At 46.2% G+C, this 17,473-nt stretch overlaps 4 protein-coding genes across 4 annotated transcripts in view; 3 read left to right on the forward strand and 1 right to left on the reverse strand.

Moving 5' to 3' along the window:
• Positions 1-887, forward strand: part of lmx1al (LIM homeobox transcription factor 1, alpha-like) — a 14,393-nt gene extending 13,506 nt beyond the window's left edge. The window contains exon 9 of the mRNA XM_027017288.2: positions 1-887. This exon is cut by the window's left edge and continues 167 nt beyond it. The gene's annotated coding sequence lies outside the window, so the exon portion shown is untranslated.
• A 1,396-nt stretch (positions 888-2,283) lies between these two features.
• On the reverse strand, positions 2,284-4,331 carry LOC113581850 (coiled-coil-helix-coiled-coil-helix domain-containing protein 5). Its single transcript, XM_027017289.2, has 4 exons — positions 4,220-4,331; positions 3,719-3,859; positions 3,384-3,535; positions 2,284-3,210 (listed from the first exon to the last, which is right to left on the reverse strand). Coding segments are annotated over exons 1-4 (321 nt in total). The 5' UTR covers positions 4,222-4,331; the 3' UTR covers positions 2,284-3,184.
• Positions 4,332-4,572: 241 nt separating this feature from the next.
• atp13a1 (ATPase 13A1) lies at positions 4,573-13,540 on the forward strand. The gene is made up of 25 exons (XM_027017287.2): positions 4,573-5,053; positions 5,245-5,334; positions 5,560-5,820; positions 6,068-6,223; positions 6,411-6,480; positions 6,738-6,844; positions 6,959-7,088; positions 7,224-7,279; positions 7,415-7,541; positions 7,893-8,030; positions 8,431-8,551; positions 8,637-8,794; positions 9,065-9,240; positions 9,569-9,679; positions 9,853-9,978; positions 10,122-10,230; positions 10,356-10,549; positions 10,745-10,841; positions 11,118-11,305; positions 11,506-11,620; positions 11,732-11,928; positions 12,050-12,192; positions 12,415-12,526; positions 12,705-12,848; positions 12,971-13,540. The coding sequence occupies exons 1-25, from the start codon at positions 4,712-4,714 to the stop codon at positions 13,079-13,081; spliced, it is 3,579 nt and encodes a 1,192-aa protein (XP_026873088.2). The 5' UTR covers positions 4,573-4,711; the 3' UTR covers positions 13,082-13,540.
• A 489-nt stretch (positions 13,541-14,029) lies between these two features.
• On the forward strand, positions 14,030-17,473 carry LOC113581854 (DSN1 component of MIS12 kinetochore complex). Its single transcript, XM_027017297.2, has 11 exons — positions 14,030-14,234; positions 14,535-14,556; positions 14,931-15,222; positions 15,368-15,441; positions 15,552-15,624; positions 15,773-15,854; positions 15,973-16,023; positions 16,148-16,219; positions 16,311-16,458; positions 16,749-16,836; positions 16,976-17,473. Exons 1-11 carry the CDS (start codon positions 14,203-14,205, stop codon positions 17,056-17,058), a joined length of 1,017 nt encoding a protein of 338 aa, XP_026873098.2. The 5' UTR covers positions 14,030-14,202; the 3' UTR covers positions 17,059-17,473.

A 17,473-nucleotide genomic window follows, 5' to 3' on the forward strand; every position in this document is an offset into this window, starting at 1 on the left:
CACCTCTGGCCCCAGACTAACTCCTCCACTACCACCAGTGGCAGGAGAAGAACACAGACCAGGTCCTGCTGGAATCCCAGCCTTCCAGCACCGAGACTGGAGGACCGCACATACAACAGTCATACTAGAGCTGTGTAAATCATGTTCTTCATGAAGTAACTTCATTCATCCAGTTACCTTGCATACAGGAAATTCCACAATCTAGGATTGGACTAGCAAGACTCAAGGTGTCAGGAACAACAGCACCCTCGTGGTTAAACCAGTACCTATTGTGCATGACATCAACATATAGACACATGTACATACATTTTTCTAATAATCATAGGCACACGATAAATATGAATAGGCAGCTGTTTACCAAATTATTACCTCACCGTCTGTCCGCTGTCTGACAAAATATCTTAGGAGTAAACAAGTCTAATTCATATAGCAACCAGGAATATTCATTTGTAAATTTGTCACTTACAATGAACTGAACACACTGCACAAACCTTATTGCATAGGAATTTGCCGGCCATCAAAGTTTCTCCCAAAATAGTAGTTGAATCATAAATATCATGTGCATTAAGATAGTCCTTTTGGGGGAAAAAAAGCTTTTCCTGTAATAATTAAATTCTTTTTGCCATAATTTTTGTTAATTTTTTTAAAACAGCAAAACAGAGACCCAAATATTAAGCTGATTTTTCCACTAAGATTATTTCTTGCTCCAGGAGGGATGCGAAACCTCGACCATTAAGTACATTTTCTCATAAGATCTTTACATAGCTTTAGTGTTTTTCATTGTCTGATGTAACTGAACCTTCAAGAACGTTATCAAGGCCTTTATGAGACGAGTTATGTGTATTAGAGCAGGGAAACACTAAATTGTGTGATCACTAAAAGTGATATCCCCCCCCCCCCCCCCCCCCCCTTGGGAGTCTTACTAGGGTCCAGAGAGCACATACCAGAGTGAATAAGACAAAGCAAACACAATTCCACCAAGTGATAAAGGTCAAAAGAGGAGAGATGAGGCCTAATCCAGAGGACTAACCGGAGCCACCGGGGGAGTTGTGTGGCAAATGATTCAATACTGGAATACTGTTTGTCATGACACATATATTAACAACATGGTTGCAAATGGAAGACAATTGATGTGATTAGGTGCAATCCTAACATCTCAGATTAGTGAGAATGATAGAGTTTGGATACAGGGTAGATTTGCGCTTCTGTTTGAGGTAACATGCAGACGTTCAGAGTCTTTGTAGCAAGGTTTGGCCATTTTCTAGAGCCCTTGCCCTTTTTCTACTGCACCTGCAGAGAATTATATTAGAAAATAACTCATTAGGTAGTTCAGCTTTAACTATGATTCTGTAATGTACACAAATAAATGTTAGATTTCTTGATATCGAGCTGAGCTTAGTCCAGTTCTAAATATCACCTATGAAGTGTAGCAATTGCCAAATGTTGTAAAGAATTTTGTTTAAATTAAGGAACTTGTCAGGGTCATCACACAGTTAACAGGGTCACGTTGAGAGTTTTGCGGTTACAGGGTAGGGGTACTTTATATCGTCCACCTTATCTTTACTGTAAGTGTTAACAAAAGAACACCTCAGTCTTTAGGGAGTTTGTAGCACTTAGCAAAGTGATGCAAAATGTTCTTGTGCTCCAATGTATTGCGCTTGTGTTTATAACATTACTGTCAATGCAACTACCACTGCTGTCTCTCTCTGTATGATACTGTTGAATATTTTGTAGCTTCTCCTGTGTGGCATAACTTCAATATTGGAATATTTATGTTGCAGCATGAATTTACTGTATATGTGAGATGGTTCTTATTTAAACTGTAAGAATGTACAGATCATTTATCATTTCAACAGTCAGTTGTACATATCCTGACTACCAAGGTACGGAAGGATCTGACCACGTAGCTGCAACTGGACACCACAGCTTGTTAACAAATTGTGCATCCGAATGTTAACGAGACAAATATTCTTCAAACAGTTCCTGATTTTGGACTATTTTCGAATATTTCCTGGAGGACAATTGCTGAAAGGGAGATTATTTAAAGGAACAAAGGTGGGTTTTTTTTTTCCCTGTTCTGTGGGGGGTTTTTTTCGTGGATACTGTGTTTCTGTGTATTGTGTTTTCACCTTTACAATATAATCAGTCAGTTTGGCTGTTGCTATAATCTCAACTACTTGAAGGATAACTCTTCATTTTTGACCTCAGGGTTTGGATCAAAATGTCAGGTGAAAAAAAAAAAAAAAAACCCCAGCAAAAAAAATATTACGCTGCTCAGAAGAATTTCACATTTAATCAACCTTTTATTTCAACGACCAAGCTGATGAGAAGGAGGGGGAAACATCCGGCATGGTAGGCGAAGTATTCCTGACTCACAAGCCTGCACTCCCGTTCCTCCTGTCCATGGTCAAAGGAATTCCAAGCCACCACATCCCCCTCACGCTTTGTTCTTTTGCCAGCGGGTGGCTGGATGTGACATGAGGCAGAGACAGTATGCACTCCTTGGTTTAATATTATACAGTGACTCAGATGGGAGTGAGAGAGACACAGGAGGGACTGAACGAAAACACTCCACTCAGCAGTTTACAGCATTTCTTTTAAATCATAAAAGATTAACTGACATATCTTTAAGAGCATGAACAGGACCAAGACCGTGAAGGATAATATTTTGCCTTGACCATAGCCGACATTTGTATCACATGAATCAAACAAACATTCTTAGAGGCACAGCTGGAAATTTTTCTACATTTCAATAGCTGCTTCATGAAGCGCATTTGTTGATGGAACACGCTAAAACACGACAACAGTTCAGACTGCTTAACTCATCATTTGTATAGCATATACACAGCATTCCCAGCAAACACGTGCCTGACGATCAGCAAAATATGCATCAAATTTGTTTTCCTCAGACACATAGTAGCCCATATACAATTACTTTGAACTGGTAAAAAAGACAAAAAAAATAATGCACTTAACATCTAAATTTCATCATATCATACTTAAGGTCTGTCGTTTTTACTGTAAAAAAAACAAATATGTGTCAAACAAATGGGCAAACAACTACTCACTCTTTCTGGCTCAGTAGTACAAATGTACATTTATTACTGAATAACGTTTCTGAAACAGAACCATAATGAGTTAGCAGCTCCATGAAGCACCACGGTCTGGTTTAATGTCTGGGGCTTTACGTGGGCTGAGGCACTGCATTTCCTGTAAGGAGAAGAGTGAACCCTTTATTAGCACGTAAGGGTGATAGACAGCTTAAGATACTCATTAACAACGAGCTATCAGATCTGCAGTCCCTAAACAGAATTGGTTGTGTATTGTTGATAATCCTTATAGGCCAAAATTATAAATGTTGTTACAATAGAATTAATGCCTACCTAGTCCGTTAATATCGACACTTTCTGCACAGGTCAGAAAGCGAACTACGTGAGTGGAACAGGTCTGAGCAGAGGCTTGGTTCTCTTGTAGACAGCGTTCAAACTCCCTGAATTCTCCTGCACAGTCAGTCCGGATCTTCCTGATCACCGGACTTGAATCAGAAGATGAAGGAGAGGAGATAGCAGCTACTAACTTGCAAGACCTTATATAGACAATTTTTGAGCAGTACACAAAAGAAAGACTATAGCACGGTACTAACACATGTCTAAAGGGTGGGCATTAGTGCATGGTGGAGGGGTATTCATGGGGAGGAGGATATACGCTGCAGACGCACTGCGAGGAGGTGCACTGCGCCACCTTCAGCTTCAGGTGTTCACACTGCTTCTGCCACGCCGAGGGGTTAGACGCGACACAGCCGCCATACTCTTCTACCTCCGCCCGGCAGTATTTGGCTGTGATTTTCATTGCTGCCTCCCTAGAAACATTGACGTTATAGTTGGCTGCTAAGTTAAGTTTATGTAGGAGTTGCGTTAATACGCATGCTCTCCCAACAACACCCGGCAAAGCACGAGTTCCTAACCGCTAGTTATACAGAAATGTTTTATACAGCTTAGAAAAAGGAGGTGACGACAATTTAAGGAAAATAAAATAGCCAAGTTAGCTAACGCTAGCTTCTTTGTCACTTACAATGTGAAACAGCTAACTTCGCTGTTTAACTCGAGTGGCTAGACATGCATCAAGAACTCCAACTGAACAGAATATAAACTGAAAGACGTACATTTTGAACATTATTGAACAAACTAAACATTTTTCCCCTTTTTATAGCGATACTTACATAATTCACCAATTTGCCTTAATATCAGCACAGCTGGAGGTTAAAACCTGAATGCAGGTCCGACATGCGATTTCAACAGCGTGCTCCTTCCTGCAGCGTCCGGCTAATAACGATTCTCCAGGGTTTTTTATTTATTTATTTATTTATTTATTTATTTATTTATTTATTTATTTATTTATTTATTCTGAGCACAACTCGTGTAATGCGGACGTTTTTATTTCGTGTAAAACTTTGTTCCACGTATTTTCTAAAAAACGCGACTGAGCCGGAGACTTTGTACAGCCAGAACCCGTTACCGGATGTGTCGTCGGCGTCGTACGCGTTTGCGTATGCGGAAGCTGTAGTACGTGTGGTCGCTGAGATTTTTTTGGGGGGGAAATCGCTACAGCGGCCGGACGGTGGGACGATAAGAAGCCGCCTTTTGCACCGTCTTCGCCCGTGAGGAGAGGGTGGAGAACAGAAAGGACCCGCAGAAGGAGGCACAAACCCAGGATGGACGACGCGAAAAAGCAAGGGAGCGCGGCCGCGGACGGTGTTCGGGGGCCGGCGGCGCTGCACGCATCCCCGTGTAGCCGGGAGGACGGGGCGGGCGACGAGCTCGTGCGCTCGGTGGCGCTCTACCGGCGCAGGCCGCGAGCCTTTCACGGCACGGTGCTCCCGTTCGTCGCGCTGCTCTACCCGGGCTGGTCGTACATGTGGCTCGGAGTGTACGGAGCTGCGGAGTATCCGGAGGCCGGCCTGCTGGCGCTCGCCGCCATCGGGATCGCGCACGTCCTGACGGTGCTCTCTGGATACTGGTCCGTGCACGCGCACTGTTGGCTCACCTGCTGGAAGGTAATTGCTCAAATGTCAAAGTACCGCGCGTAGTCTTACGCATCGTTCAACCAGGTGTAGCGTAAAGAGCGTCCGGTGTCCCCGCAGCGATGCGTGCTAGGGGCTTCACAGCCTGTATGGGGGTTAGTAGGACCCTCCTGCGAAGTGGTGTAGCAGTGTGTGAGAATCTCCCATCTGCGTGTCCCTCACAGGAGCCTGAGCCATCGAAGGCCAGATTAGCAAAAGTTATTCCCACCCCTAACAACGGCTCCGCTGAACTCGTGCCCCTCCAGAGAGATATGGTAAGACTCCAACATGTGTTTGATAAAGCAGCGACATAAGTGGCTACAGGAACAAATCCTGTCGGCATGCATTGGGTGTGGGAGTTGTTCCTACTTAACATTTCATGATAGAGTTGCATTAAATGAACTTAAGGGTTTACATTGGTTCAAAAGCTCTATACAACGTAAGTTTGCAGACATCAGCTAAGCCGGTTACTATAACAGAAGTTCACATTTGTGTGCCAGGACGAGGATGGAGAAGAAATCCTGTCCTTTGAGTTCCAGAAGATCCGCTATGTGTTCGACCGGGACCGGAAGCACTTTTTACCCGTGGCTTTCCCGGTCGACCAGCCGATAGGATATTTCCAAACGTGGAGGGGCTACCAGGAGGAGGCGGATTTGCGGGCTGCAGAGAAACGCTACGGCACCAACCGCGCTGAGATGGTGGTGCCCGACTTCCTGGAGTTGTTCAAAGAGAGAGCCACAGCTCCGTTCTTTGTCTTCCAGGTGTGTGGCTGTAGCTCCTTCCCTCCACCAACACACACACACACACACACACTTGACATTTAATGAGGCTATTGCAGTGTTTAGTTTGAATGTATGTTGTGAAAAAAACATTTGATTATATTCTGTGCCAACAGTCTAAATATGTTATTTTCTAATAGTATAACGTACGCCATGTTATACCAGGTTAAACAAAGTGTGCTGAGTGTAAGTGTGAATTGGACGGTCTTTGGTGAACGGTGTCCTGCAGGTGTTTTGTGTGGGCCTGTGGTGTCTGGATGAATACTGGTATTACAGTGTCTTCACACTCTTCATGCTGGTGGCCTTTGAGGCTTCTCTGGTGCAGCAGCAGATGAGGAACATGTCCGAGATCCGACGGATGGGAAACAAACCCTACATGATCCAGGTATCAGCTAATAACCTTAATACCTCCTTCCTTCTCAGAAGACACTAAAGTTCTTTTCTTAAAATGTGTTAATATGCCCTACTTTGACGGCCATGTAACTAAAGTGTTTAAATATTTGACTTTATTTCTGCATATATTTGTGAAAATTAGCCCTGTCCTGAGGATTTAGACATATTTTCTTCTTCAGGTTTACAGGAACAGAAAATGGCGACCTATATCCAGTGATGAACTTGTTGCTGGGGACATTGTTTCAGTCGGTAAGCTTCATAGAACAGTTCTTTTTAAACACGTGTGTACATAGTTTATAGAGTTGACCCATTTTTAATTGAGAAAACTATATAGATTCGACCCAAACCTGCTTACAAGAGTATGTTAAAAATGCAAGCATTTTTTTTCCTTGATTCATACATTAGCCCACACCTGCCCCACCCCAAAGTAACACAGTTTGTCCAGCTCAGCTGTGCGTGAGTTAATGTGGACGCCACTGGCCTGCACCTGTCCGTTCTGTTCACAGGACGCTCTCCCCAGGAGAACTTGGTCCCGTGCGACGTACTGCTGCTTCGTGGCCGCTGCATTGTGGACGAGGCCATGCTGACTGGCGAGTCCGTGCCGCAAATGAAGGTCAGTGTCTCCATCCAAAATGGAAGGCGGCCTTTGCCCCCCTGAATCGTGTGTGTGTGTATGTGTATGTGTATGTGTGACGAGAGGAACAGCTGAACTGATCTGTATCCACAGGAGCCGATCGAGGATTTGGACCCTGAGAGGATTCTGGACCTGCAGGCGGACTCCCGCCTCCACGTGATCTCAGGGGGCACTAAAGTGGTCCAGCACAGCGCCCCCCTCCGTGCCAGCGTGGGTCTCAAACGTTAGTGCTCACAACCCCGTTTGCTCTCCTCTCTGACGCCAGACATCCATTTCCTCTTTGTAGGCTGAGCACTGAACCTGTTCGTTTGGCTCATTCAGATAGAAATTTTTTTTCTCTCTCTCTCTCTCCATGCAGCTGTGGACAATGGGTGTGTGGCATATGTTTTACGAACAGGGTTTTATACCTCACAGGTGAGGAGACTAATAAAATCTACCCCTTCTTAAAACCCTACAAGTCCTTTACTCTTCTATGCAGTAGATTAAGTGCAACGCTATTTGTGCACAACTGAAATCGTAGCATCTGACGTGCTGGTGTCCTGTGTCCAGGGGAAGCTGTTGCGGACCATTCTGTTTGGAGTGAAGAGGGTGACGGCCAACAACCTGGAGACGTTCATCTTCATCCTTTTCCTGCTGGTGTTTGCCATTGCTGCAGCTGTGTACGTGTGGGTGGAGGGTGAGTCACGCCGATCTCTCACACAGCAGCAATTAATCAGCCAGTGAACCAGAACTTTTATTAGTAGTCCAGAGTCATCCAAGTGTTTAATAATTTCGTTTAATAGTTAAACATGATGACATTATTTTCTCATAACTATAACAAATGTGTGGTATACTGTTCCATTATACCATTATACTTAGTTTTTTAAGGATATTTTTCTATTTATTATATTGTGATATACCATACGGGTGCTTGGGATGCTCTGAATGTGTTGAGCACACACTCTTAACATCAAGTATGGCCATCTTGGCCACAGCTCTCGTAGTCACCCCCTTCGCTTGTCCGTCCCGTTTCCCGTCTCCGTCCCAGGCACCAAGGACCTGAGCAGGAATAAGTACAAGCTGTTTCTGGAGTGCACCCTCATCCTGACGTCGGTGGTGCCGCCCGAGCTGCCCATCGAGCTCTCACTGGCTGTCAACACCTCCCTGATCGCCCTGGCCAAGCTCTGTGAGTGGCCGCGCGCAAGCTACAGCAAGGTTTCGGGGGCTTAGACAGCCGGCTCGTCCCGCGCACCCTCAAAGCACGCTTTTCCAAGCCTCTCCTCGGGGACCCGCAGACGATCCACGTCTTTGCTGTGTCCCAGCTCCCCGGACATCTCGACCAGGTGCTCGGTGATGCCGAATGCTTGCTTTAGGTGTGCCGGCGGAGCGAAGTGGTGGACATCCAGGGGCTCCTCCCGGGACTAGATTGGAAAACACGGCATTGAAAGATCGTCTCCCAAAACCACTAGCACTGTGCTGACTCGTGCGCACTAACGGTTATTTAGACAGTAGAAGTAGTTGGCGTTGCGGCTGAGATTGGCCTTCTTCCCCTGACGCTCGTGTTCTCTGTTGCATCCCCTTGGCAGATGTGTTTTGCACAGAGCCCTTCCGGATCCCTTTTGCAGGAAAGGTGGAGATCTGCTGCTTTGATAAGACTGGAACTCTAACCAGCGACAGCCTGGTTGTGCGTGGCGTGGCAGGACTGAGGTACAGCCTGTGCGCTCACGCAGTAAGATGAGCTAATAAGACTATAGCAACACATCAGTAACAGTGTATATTTATGACCTCCTAGAGAAGGAAAAGAGGTGATGCTGGTCTCTGAAATCCCGGTGGAGACCCATCGCGTGGTGGCTACCTGTCATTCTCTGGTAACCCTCGATGACGGCCAGCTAGTGGGCGATCCTCTGGAGAAGGCCATGCTGACGGCAGCAGACTGGACCCTCACTAAAGGTCAGGGGACACAGGCAGCTCGTCAGTTCCAGTCTGATATTAATGCCCCTCTACCAACCCAAACAATATGAGATCCTGATGCCTCTGCCAGCAGTATTCAAGCTTTGACTGATAGCAACAGGGATCTACAGTGTAACAATAATTTGATCTGTTGTATTGTCTGTAGTTATAAATGTGTTACTTTGTCATAAACAGCTATGGATATTGGATTTGTCTGACTGTTCGTTCGGGGTCTTATTTCTTTACTATGATGAACACTTCCCTCGCCAGATGAGAAGGTGTTTCCTCGTGCAATAAAGACCCCGGGCCTGAAGATCCACCAGCGCTTCCACTTTGCCAGCGCCCTGAAGCGCATGTCTGTCCTGGCTTCCTACGAGAGGCTCGGCTCCACCGAGCTCTGCTACATCTCCACCGTCAAAGGGGCTCCAGAGACCCTCAGGAGCATGGTAAACTCCTCCTGACGGGCCCAGCTCGGTATTTTAGACAGACTCCAGTTCCTGATGATTGCGCTGTCCTTATTGTGAAGAACATTAAACATGAATGTCGGGCTACGTCCAGGTTGGCTGAATGAGGTCACGTGGTTTTACTTCTCCAACTTTTGAGGACACGTTATAGCTAGAAATTCTGTTTTAGAAGCAGCTATAATGGAAAAAAAATGTTTATATATTGGGGTTTTTTTGTTGTTTTTTTTAAACGTTTACGTGTAGAACGTATGATCAGTGTCAAGGTCATGGTGGTGTTCGCATGCGTAACATAAAACCTGCCATACACCAGTTTTCACAGTGCCCAGCCAGCTATGACGAGGTCCACAGAGAGATGTCCCGAGAAGGAGCCCGAGTTCTAGCGCTGGGCTACAAAGAGATGGGACACCTCAGCCACCAGCAGGTACTCTACTGATGACATCTTCCTGTTCCTTAACAGGCTGATTCCACAACTTGCTGTCAATAAAGTGACAACAGATAGTCGTGGCGCCCCAAGTCAGAAATTTGCATCAGAATGAGGGTTTGAAGTCGGGGCATGCGGGCGTGGGCGCAGGTTGACCGCGGTCCTGTGTGCAGGTGCGGGAGATGAATCGTCAGGCCCTGGAGTGTGACCTGAGCTTCGCCGGCTTCATGGTGGTGTCGTGCCCGCTCAAGAATGACAGCAAGATGGTCATCCGAGAGATCCAGGAGGCCTCGCACCATGTGAGTGGGCCAACGCAGACGCCAGCCCGTCGTAAACCCGAGTGGAAGTAGATGAGCTGGAGTTCCTTAAACCTTGAATGCTGTCTGTCTCTCTCTCTCTCTCACACACGCATACACACACGCATCTATCTGTCTGTCCTCAGGTCGTAATGATCACCGGGGACAACCCTCTAACCGCATGTCACGTAGCCAGAGAGCTCCACTTCATCCAGAAGGAGCACACGTTGATCCTCCAGCACGGCCCTGCTTCAGGTACGCATGCGGCGCGGGGAAGGTCCCCGGTGCTCTACGCGAGAGCCGCTGACGCTCGCGTACGAGTGTCTTTTTTCGGTAATGCACGTGCACTTCTCCTCATCACTCCCCCGTTCGCTGTGCAGGCGAGTGGCAGTGGGAGTCTATAGACGGTACCGTGCACCTGCCTCAGCCTCCTCCCTCCGTCCAGGGGCTCATCGGCCGCTACGATCTCTGTGTGACCGGCGAAGGCCTGACCAGGCTGACCTATGACCCCTGTCTGCTCAGGGCCCTGCTGCCACATGTGCGAGTGTTTGCCCGTGTCAGTCCGAAACAAAAGGTCAGCAGTTTTTGTTTGTTTGTTTTTATTCGTAAGCAAATGTAATATTTATTTTTTTAATCACATGTAGAATAGAATAAAAATGATCCCATAATGCAGTAAAGTTTAAAATGCAAGTTTAAAATTGCTGTATGTCTCGTCATAGCTAAAAGCACTTGTATTTGTTTGTTTATTTATCTGTTGTTTTTATTGTAGGAGTTTGTCATAACAAGCCTAAAGGGGTTGGGCTTTGTCACTCTCATGTGTGGTGATGGCACCAATGACGTCGGCGCACTCAAACACGCCCACATAGGTGAGATTTCAACACTGGACGCCTACAATAAACAGGTCGAGTCCTTGTGTGTCATTCTGGTGTTGAGAAGTGTGTGACTGGTTGGACACGTGTGAAGCAAGTAACAAGTCCCACCTCTTCTGCGGCTGTTCGATTTGCATATGTAAAGAGCGCTTCTTCCGTGAGATGATCGATTGCCTTTCCATGTCTCCAGGTCATACGTTAATCACACTTACTCGCAAATCCCACCAGAACTGCAGCGGTACTAAGCATCCCTGCTGTGCTCTTCTGTGTTAGGAGTGGCCCTATTGGCTAATGCCCCAGAACGAATGCCAGAGAAGAAAAAACGAGGAAGAGACAAGGAGCCCCCTACTGGTGACCCCAGGCCATTGCCTCCCATCTCAAGTTCAGGGAGTAAACTGAGCTCGCGGGCAGCCAGACAGAGGATGATGGCCCAGAGGGAAGAGCAGCTTGCTGCCCAGAAGGTGCGTGCAGAGTGTCTGTCCGCCTCACCTTCATCGGTGTCTCACTGAGGAGTGTGTTCTTCTGTTGAACATTGCTCTGCGTAGCACCTCACGAACTGGGCTTGTAACTGAAGTCACCTGCACGTTTAAGGGAATGAAAATGCAACACACACACACACACACCCTGATGACACCATGCGCCCTTGTAATTTCCGCTGCAGGAGCGGCTCAGTCAGGTACTCCGGGAGTTGGAGGAAGACCAGCTTCAGGTGGTCAAGCTCGGGGACGCCTCGATAGCAGCCCCCTTCACCTCCAAACTCTCCTCCATACAGTGCAGTAAGTAATGGGCACGCCTGTCCATCAGTCCGCTGTCCCTGGCGTGATCGGCCTGGGCCTCGCCTTAACGCCACTGCATTTCCTCCTCCTCCCCCCAACCCCCAACCCCAGTCTGTCACGTGATTAAACAGGGCCGCTGCACCCTGGTCACCACGCTGCAGATGTTCAAGATACTGGCCCTGAACGCACTGGTGCTGGCCTATAGCCAGTCCGTGCTCTACCTAGAGGGCGTGAAGTTCAGCGACTTCCAGGCCACCCTTCAGGGCCTGCTGCTCGCCGGGTGCTTCCTCTTCATCTCCAGGTCGAAGGTGAGAGACTGGTGGAAGCTGATGCTGGTTCATGGCAGATTTGACCTTTTAAAGGCTGAATTAATTTATTTTAGAGGTGGGGTTTTGTTTGTTTGATATTTGTCACCATTCTGGTCTGCAGCCACTGAGGACCTTGTCCAAAGAGCGCCCCCTGCCCAACATATTCAACCTCTACACAGTTCTGACAGTCCTGCTCCAGTTTGCTGTGCACTTCGGCAGTCTGGTCTACCTGTACAGGGAAGCACAGAGCAGAAGCCCACCCAGGTATCCTCACCGCTTCCCTTACACAGGCCCGGAGGTCCACTGCTTTGTGATGCATAACGCAGCTTCCGCACTCCGAAGCCTGCTCTGATTGCTGCACAATCAAGCAGGACAGTGGTCCTCCTGGACTGGAATCGGACCCCCTGGTGAAAGAGATGCCGCCAGATGAGGGACATTTCCATGCATTTCTTGCTGTCCTTTATGTCTGCTCTGTCTGTCCCACAGAGAGGAGCAGTTTGTTGATCTGTATAAAGAATTTGAGCCCAGCCTCATCAACAGCACTGTGTACATAATGTCCATGGCCATGCAAATGGCCACTTTTGCCATCAACTACAAGGTACCAATCTTTTTATATAAACACATTTTTAAAAAAGGACCATTTTAAACCATGAATGTGTTTTCAACATGTTCACCAAGAGTTTGGCTGTACATGTTCTTTTACATATTTTATTGTCACTGCTGTGTACTTTTAACTAATATGAATTGCATCAGTTAGAAGAACTTGTCTTTCCCAGGGCCATCCTTTCATGGAGTCTCTTACTGAGAATCGTCCTTTGCTGTGGAGCATTGCCTTATCTGGGCTTGCCATCGTGGGGCTCCTGACGGGGTCATCACCTGAATTTAATGAGCAGTTTGCCCTTGTGGATATTCCAACAGAGGTGAGCCTGTGGAGTTTGTATCGCAACGGCCGCTCGGACGGGTTCCCATGCCTTATCCTTAGGGATGTGTTTCACACAGATGAAGCGCATATTCATATTTGTTTTGCGCCGTGTCTTTACAGTTCAAGCTGGTGATAGCCCAGGTCCTGGTGGCGGATTTTGTCGCCGCCCTGCTTGTGGATAGAGTCTTGCAGTTCCTGCTCGGCAAAGGGACCCTGCGGTTGCCTAACTGAACCGTCCAATGAGTAGTCGCGAAAGCAATTGCTGTACCCGGCAAGCAGACTACAGACAGGGACGAGTGAAATCGCTGGCGGGTGACGTCTGCAACCTCCTCACCCCTCTTCCCCCGCACGGGCAGACGAGCGTGGCACGCAATACTGTACACACCCCCCAGTGTTCCTGTTCTCTGTCCCTATTCTTTGTCTTTTGGCTTTTTCTTCACTCAGCCCTGTTGCTTTTCTCCTCTCCATGTTATATAATCCCCTTTTATCCACTGTAACCCCCTCCCCGACCCCAAACGGCCAAGAAGATAACAGTATTGTGTGGAATGAGTGTGTTCGGTGCGTTTCAGTCGCCATTGACGGGCATTCTCTAAGAGAACTGCAGTGTGTTTAATTGGTTTTTTCTGTTTGTTGTTTTGTTTTTTTGTAAAAAGACAGATGTCTGACAGACTTATAAAATATCAAAAAACATTGTTGTGTCCTCTTTGTTACATCTAAACCATTTAGTGACCTTTTTTTCTTTATTTGTATAAAGGTGCTTTCAGTAACGAGTAATGGTATGCTACGTTTTAAGAAACGTTTGAACGGATATTATTATTATATTTAAGAAATGACAGTTAAAAACACTTTACATTTTCACAAAAAGTGTATATAAAACTTTTATTTATTTTTGGAGTTCCATTTAATTTTAAGTTATGGAAATTGTCGAGTGTACGCTGTTGGCAAACCTATACAACTACATTAAAAATGATACCACCGTCAGAATTGCTATATACACGAAACAGAATTCAACATCAAAGGTGCTCTCTCGTTCAGTAGCGGATCTGATAACACAAACATGAGGAAACTGAGCTGCCTAAATAACCGACAGAACATCACGACGGGTATCTGTGCCAAATGAGGAGGCCGTCTTCACGACTGCAGGGGTTACGTGAAACTTGTGCCGGGACGGTTGTGACTGTTGCGCGCCAGGCCCTCGCCGATCCTCCGCGAGTAGAGCGACTACAATGTGCCTTTCAGAGAGCTTGAAATAAGGGCAGTGAGCCCTACAAACTACATTTCCCATAATGCTTGGCTGGCTGCAACCGGGAGAAAAGCGTTTGTTTTGGCGAGCGCGCGGGCTTTGAAAGAAAATGGCGGAACGTCTAAGTGAAAAGTTTGAGGGGTTCGTATTTTTTTTCCTCCTGTGGTTAATTATTTTTAAGACACCAGTTGTATTTTTGTCGAAACGATCACGTTAAAAAATAGTTAAAGTAAACGTCTTAAACTAGCTAGCTTACATGACAAGAATGCACAACCGGTATCGCTAACAAGTAAGAGCTGTTAGCTTTCTACGTAGCTAGCGTTAGGTGAGAGAAATGGGTAATTTGGCTAATAGCGTTAGCAGCTAGCTAACTAGGTCGTCGTGTACTCTTTAGCTACTATGTAAACTCTTTTTTTCCCTAACATTTCGTTTCTTTCATAGGCATGGCGATATCCAACACACGGTAAGCCGTTTTTGAGGAATTGCTTCTTAAACGCTATCTTAACTTGGCTAGCCAGCTGTTTAGTAGATGTGGAGACCATTTTGTTATGCCAGTTTGTCCGCACTGTCTCGACTGGATAACTTGTCGTGCTGGGCCCTGGTGGTGCCTGTTTAAAGTATGACTCACTTAATAAGCCCCGTTACACGGATCCAAGTTCTTTGGAGCCGTTCAACCAGGCACGCCCGAACCCTGTTCTAGAAGTGCAGCGTTAGGGCGCAGTTCGCAGGTGGATTCCGTTTTAACCACCTCCCTTGGTGACTAATGAAACAACACTCCGAAACCCTTAAGTTCACCTTAACTGTTTGTTTGTTTTTTCCTTCTGCATTTTGTTTTAGGGCACATCAGAGGAAGTTTCACAAGGGACTAAAAGGCCACCATCAGACAGAGCCCCAAGCCCAGAGCCTCTGCCGAAGTCACCTCGTACTTTGTCTCCCTCAGCTGTCAGACCCACTTCAGAAGGAGAGAAGCAACCGGACGAGCCCAAGTCAAACGGTGCACAGGACAGCAGTGGAGGGAGAGTAACAGACGAAGTGGCACCAGATCTTAGCCCTTGCTCACGTAGGAAGTCCTGGAGGAGGTCAACTAGAGGCAGGAGATCACTCCCTTCCCTGGCCAGCACCTCCCATTGTGAGTCTCACTAACATTGAAAAATATATATCTGAGAAGGCTGTCTTGTTGGTGGGTTTAACAGTACCACTGTCCTGACATTGTAAGATGTGCTTTAATCTTTTTTTTTTCTTTTCCTCCTTTTTTTTTTTGTTTTTTTTTTAAGCTCTGTGTAAATCTATCAGCCAAGACTTGCGTGATGATGAGAGGCTGGAGAAACTAATGGAAACTGCGATGCAGGTACTTTACGTGGCTGGCGAGTAACTTGACCTTTCCTTCACCAGGGCTTTGCTCTGATCCCACCTTTAACTCTGTTGTCCCTGCCCTCCCTGTCTCCTGTGCCCACACAGCACACAGTGAGGAGGCTGCGGGACACACTCTGTACTCTCCCCGGGGCTGATTTAGAGTCACTGCAGACACAAGGTACACCTGATAGTTTACCTCCGAAACTGTGTTGTTTTAATTTGAAATAATGTTTTCTTTTCAATGAGTTGTTCACCACACCTCACAGGCAGGAGTTACTTTTTCTACAAACATGTTAATGGACACCTGTTTTTCTCTTGCTCTGTAGTTGATTGTTTACAGAGGGAATGGAACAGTGTGGCTAAAAACATTAGGGAAGAAAATTTACTTTCAGTCTCTAGCACTAACAGGTAAGGGTGAAGTTTAAGTGTACTTGAAGTCACATTTGTTCCAATCCCTGTGATTTACCCTGTTCTAACATAAATACATTCATGTCATTAAACCTGGTCTGTGTGTGTGTGTCTGTAGCAACCCTGCTATTCAGAAAGCCATTGAACGCACAAAAGAGGCCAGCAGCAGGTAGGCCTTTGTGGTGGGTTGTGCTGTTTAGGTGAAATGTAATGCATGTAACTCCAGCGTACCAGATCAGTCAGCATTTATTGATTTTTCATAAAATTAATGTCACATAATTACCTTACTTAAGGTTACAGGCTGAGAGTTCTTCTTGGGAGTCCCTGCTCAACAAACACCGCACTAAAGCTGAAGAACTGGCCAAGTGAGTACAACACAGGAAACACAAGAGTGGCCACTCGCACCCTAGTCACATTAAGACCATTGATGGACTGTGATTTGCGTGTCGTCTACAGACGAGTGGAGCAGGGCCAGGAGAGGGGCGTGATGCTGGACACATCCAGCATCGCCCAGTCCTCCCAGAGCAAACTTCTCCTGAACAAACCCGACTACCACGCGGTCCTAAGCCGGCAGCAGAGGGTGCTCAGTACAATGGAGCTGGTGGTGAGAATATGTGACGTTTATTAGATAACTTTTAGGTGTGAGGTTGCAGCGTTTGTCCAGCAGGAAGCGCTGGCGAGCTGCAGTGATTCCTCTTTCTGAAGTCAGCAAGCACAGAGCTCTGTTCTTTTAAATGTGCTCAGTGAGAAACTTTTACACATAATTACATGGCTTTTAGGAGCCAGAAGAATATTAGGGTGACGCACATCACAATTCTGCACACTTAGTCACTTCAGAAAATAAGCTTGATTTACATTAAAATGATTTTCTTTACTGTTGATTTTTGTCCCTAGATGGACTCTCAGTGCATGATGTTGAAGGAGCTTCTGTCCTTCCAAGAGCAGTCTCAGTTAATGGTGAAGGAGACCAGTGCTAGATTGGGTGAGAAATACACTGTCTGGTCACTTGGGCAGAAAAATGCTTCTGTTTAAAAATTCAACCAAACACACACACACACAAAAGAAAACAGTAGGTGATTGGTCCTTACTGTAACTTTTTGTCCCTTGTGTGTTCCTCACAGCTCGCAGTGCTGGAATCCAGGACCTGCCTTCTTCCCCAGTGAGGCATTTTCTTAGTGGTGCTTTGCCTACTGAATCGTCCTAGTTATCCTGTGATGTTTCCCAAAGGACCCAGCATTCAGAGACTGTAAAGTGTCCATTTTAACAGGGCAGTAAATACTGTTGTGTGTTTTTGTGTACATATATAAACACTTGTTCGTTCGTATTAAACTTGTCAAATATAAATATGCGACAACAAAAATACAACATTTTAAGACTGAGACATGTTATTGCGATTGGGTGACTACACCTTCTAGAATCCATATGGTGATCATAATGGTTATTATGAGAAATGGATGCATTATTACAATTTTATGAAGACATTTTCAAGGACTGGTGAGTTGGGATTGACCAAGGAGAGACACTGAACACTAGGTGGCAATATAGGTATTCATTTACAGGTACATCTCAATAAATTAGAATATCTTTGAAAGTTAATTTATGTCAGTAGTTCAATTCAA

Source organism: Electrophorus electricus, chromosome 4, assembly GCF_013358815.1.
Source record: "Electrophorus electricus isolate fEleEle1 chromosome 4, fEleEle1.pri, whole genome shotgun sequence".
NCBI classification, from domain to species: domain Eukaryota; kingdom Metazoa; phylum Chordata; class Actinopteri; order Gymnotiformes; family Gymnotidae; genus Electrophorus; species Electrophorus electricus.